This window comes from Nematolebias whitei, chromosome 19 (genome assembly GCF_014905685.2).
Source record: "Nematolebias whitei isolate Nwh7 chromosome 19, NemWhi1, whole genome shotgun sequence".
NCBI classification, from domain to species: Eukaryota; Metazoa; Chordata; class Actinopteri; order Cyprinodontiformes; family Rivulidae; genus Nematolebias; species Nematolebias whitei.
Window position 1 is genome coordinate 23,900,961 of NC_056516.1, and position 4,090 is coordinate 23,905,050.

Consider the following 4,090-nt stretch of genomic DNA (forward strand, 5'->3'; position numbering starts at 1 on the left):
TTTTTTTTTTTTGTGAAAATCTCTTCTTCTCCCCCCAACCGGCCCCACCCCAAAAAATAAAAAAAAAAAAAAAAACACCCCCCCCCCCCCCCCCCCCCAACAGCTTACTCCAAAGTGTAAAACACAAAAACTGAATATTTCATGTGTGAAAGAGCAGAACTTTGTCCTTTTAAAACTGACCACAACACAACACGCTTTTAGCATCTTAAATTAAAATTTTTGTTGTATTAGAGTCTGAATATAGTATTTTGTGCGACAGTAAGTTCCTTAGTGACAAAAGACACATGAAAAGTTTTAAATTTTAGGTGTCACCGATAAGGTGACAACATGCTTGTGCTAATTTATTGGTTTCTTTTACTCAAACAACATACACAAAGCTGGGTTTTCACTCCTCCTTTGTGTTTCATAAGGCACAAGCTGACAATAAAATATATTGGGAGGATATTACAAAGATTTGCTTCCATTTGAGACTAGAGCTGTAATTTCTAACCCGAGCCCTATGCCCGGCTCCACCCTACCCAAATTCGGGGCGGGCTGGGCCATGATAATGTGCTGGATGGGCGGGCCAGGTCGGTGTTGGGCTTTCAATTAGGTCAGGATCAGCCGCGATCCAATTATATGATAACAGGGCCTGCCATACAGCCACCAGCTGCACACGGTCATTTCACTGCGAGCTGACCGGACTTGAAAGAGGTAAAATAAAGTTCAGTTAAGCTTCAGATGGGACTATACTGCCAGGAAGCAATCCATCACCCAAATGGACATTCATTCAGCTGCTGCACTCAGCGGACGCGCACGGCTGACGACCCAAACAGGTGAGACCCCAAAGCAGACGTATGCCAGAGCGGTCCATGTCTGAATAAATCAAAATGCAGGCAGAAACAGGAATTGAATGTTTTTTTATGGTCATGAAATGACAAATACCCTCTCAGCTCCGAATCTTCTGCTGCTTTTATTCAGCTGCGCGTTCCCGACTGTTAATAACTAATTAAAAATGTCGGGCTTTTTTCTGGGTTCGGACCTGTAATTACTGTTAATTCGTCGGGTCGGATGGGGTTCGGAAATTATGACTGCGGGCAGGGGCTGGGTCAGATCAGACTTTTTGGGCCCGAATGCAACTCTATTTGAGACTAAATAGCTGCTACCAATCACATTTATGAACAGAATGCAGAGCCGTGTTAATAAGTCCATACCTTTCTAAAGAGTGCGTTTGCCATTCTTGTAGCAGAAGGTCCAAAAAATCATAACAGCGCCTGAAAATCACACAATTATTTTTATTATTCCACTGTAGAAAACCAATTTAATCATCTGAATCCCTTTGTAGTACTTTAAATCTCATTAAATCCAGGTCATGATTACAAAAGTCTCTGCAGTATCAGTTGTTTTATCTCACCTTCTTACAGCCACGGACTTGGATGTGCAATTACTGGTTATCAGAGGAATAAGTCTGGGGACGTGAGTATGCTGTAAAAAAAAAGATAGGGAGTATTGACTGAAAGATGCTGAGCAAAAAGCCCCAACACCTACACTAAGAAGAAATTATAATTAGGCGTTGCGATAAAATCTCACCCGTATGATGATGCGGATGGCTGAGACACCGGAGGTAGCCATAACTTTGGCACAGTTTGGGATGAGGTTGAACAGAACAGGGACAATGGCTTCTGCCCCATGGTCAAATTTGTTCCCCAGTACTGATGAGAGGTGGCTGCACAAAGACAAACAAACAAAATAAAACATTCAACATATGTAAACAAGTTAAAAATCAAAGATGAGTTGAAAAATTCCCACATATCTTCAAACGAATAAAAAAAATTACCTCATTCAATGCAACCTACAGTATATTCTTGACTTTCTTGGTACATTTTAATCCAAATTTCCTTTCAGTGACACATGCATCTGTTATAAAATACTCACGCCACAGTGATACAGGCCTCTCGGACCACTTGTGAACGCAGGTCCTTTGCTGACAGTTTGAAGGCTCCGTCTAGCAGTCGTAGATGCTGGTAAAAACAGTCATAGCTGGCTGCGTCCGCCACCAGCAAAGAGCGTATCTTCTTCAGCTGTAAAAACAAACAAAAACAGTCTTAAACAGAAGCAGGGAACTAACACTGTAATGTCAAAAAACAAATATTTTGAGATCATCTACGGACAGCGTTGCATCTCTGGTCCCAGTCATGCTTGTCATCTGAGCAGATTTCCCGGATCTTATTAAGGTTGTCCTCAAGGTCTCTTGATGAGTATATCTGTGAAGAACAAAGAAAAGAAACAGGAAAAATGTGAGGGAGAAGTCTCAGACAGCCTGGCCTTGACACTGTGTAAAGCAGAAGTAAATTATTAATTAGGATAAGTGTGCGCAATTATGCACTGTTAAGCTTTCATGAGTATTGTACCTGGACAGTGGGGACATCTGTAAAGGCTTTGATGAAATCCTCTTCATCAACTGCACCAGCACTTTCCTTTGGCACTGAAGAAAAGACAAGAGTCAATTGATCTATCATTTGACTCGTCCTGAATTAATTAGTCGTAGCTTCACTGCTCTGAGGCCTAAACAAAAAAAACTCCAGAGTGTATCAAATACAGTCTAACATAAAGGAACATTAAAAAATACGTTAAAACATCCTTTTTAGTGAATAACACCCTTAAAAACTTGTCTATAAACATATGCTAAAACACTACATCAGATGTAGCAGACTGTGTTGGGCTTTCTGGCACTAATGAGCTTGTCAATCACAACTCTCTGGGGTCAGGATGCTTTGTGAACACCTCCTACAACTTCTCACCCAGGAAGCAATTATAAAAAGAAAAAGAACAAGAGAAAAGCACATTGGGAGCTAAAAGCAATTCAAGAAAATGGGAACAATAAAACTGGGAGACCAGCTGGAAATATGATATCTAGACAAGAGGAGGCTGAATAAAGCCACAACATGGAAGGGAGGTGGGTATACTCAAACAGCAGGACAGCTGAGATGTTTTTTACTCTAGGGTTGGGTTTCATTTCAGACTGTGCAGAAAATATGTGAAAACTCCACACACTTTAAGACGTTGTTCTTATGTTTGTTAGTAGCAAGGCTTATCCCGAGTCACTCACAGCTCAAGGCATTTTTGTTGAGACCAGTAACAGATGCAGTAAAGTAACTTACTTGTATCAACACCTTTGGGGAATCATAATGAAAAGATGATCATTAAATTCTGGTGGGGAACATTTGTGCTGCTGCCTTGATCAACATAAAGCAACAACCTGTGCCTTTAGCGAAAGTCAAACCCAGAAAATGGATCTGTCCCTCCAGTCAGTTTTAAACTTTTTCCTGCTCTAATGAGTTATCAGCAAACAGAAATCTCCATCTTCTGTTTGAGTGTCATTTAAATGCAAAAGCAGACAATAGAATTATTATTGGTACAATTTTTCTACAGGCAAAAAATAAATCTCCCAAATGAGAAGAAAAAGATACTAGTAATAGTCATTTGTGATTTGCAAGGCTGGGCGATATTTCGATATTTTTAAAATATCAATATAATTTCATATGCAATATAAAAAGAGACTATATCTATATAAAACAATATAGTCTCATACTCTACGTAGTTACAATTATACTTGAAGTTTTTCCCAGTCTGCACCTTCACGCGGCCCCACCTCTTCTCCCTCAATGAATACATAGTTCCCATGTGACGTAACATTCGGGGCAGATCTAGTGCTCTCTCCATCCATGTAGGCTGCGTCTAGCTGCAGACGCCGGTTTAGTAAGTTTTGTCAAGTTTTCTTTTTTTTTTTTCTTTAAGTATATTGCAATTGCTGTTTCTGCTGGGTTAGAGGATGTCCCAACCGGGCAGACAGTTCATCGGACGGACATCTACGTGCATATTATTGTAATTACTTACTCTGCCAGCCAACAGAACTTTGTTATTAACAAGAAGAGTTCAGACGTCCTTCACAAATCCGTTGAAACATTGATTATCTATGGATTTAACTTAAGGCTACAAAGCTCCATTGTGTAGATTCCTCCTCGTTAGGGCTGCGCGATATGGACCAGAATTAATTAATATCTCAATATTTTAAGATGAATGGCAACATACAATATATATATATATATAT

General features: G+C 40.0%; 1 protein-coding gene across 2 annotated transcripts in view; it reads right to left on the reverse strand.

Moving 5' to 3' along the window:
• clasp2 (cytoplasmic linker associated protein 2) overlaps positions 1 to 4,090 on the reverse strand; it is a 64,087-nt gene that overhangs the window by 21,957 nt on the left and 38,040 nt on the right. For both annotated transcript variants that reach the window (XM_037693706.1, XM_037693705.1), the window contains exons 9-14: positions 2,391 to 2,464; positions 2,151 to 2,243; positions 1,915 to 2,060; positions 1,570 to 1,705; positions 1,394 to 1,464; positions 1,194 to 1,253 (exon numbers count right to left, since the gene is read on the reverse strand). In XM_037693706.1, coding sequence (XP_037549634.1) covers positions 1,194 to 1,253; positions 1,394 to 1,464; positions 1,570 to 1,705; positions 1,915 to 2,060; positions 2,151 to 2,243; positions 2,391 to 2,464 — 580 coding nt within the window. The remainder of the gene's footprint in view (positions 1 to 1,193; positions 1,254 to 1,393; positions 1,465 to 1,569; positions 1,706 to 1,914; positions 2,061 to 2,150; positions 2,244 to 2,390; positions 2,465 to 4,090) is intronic.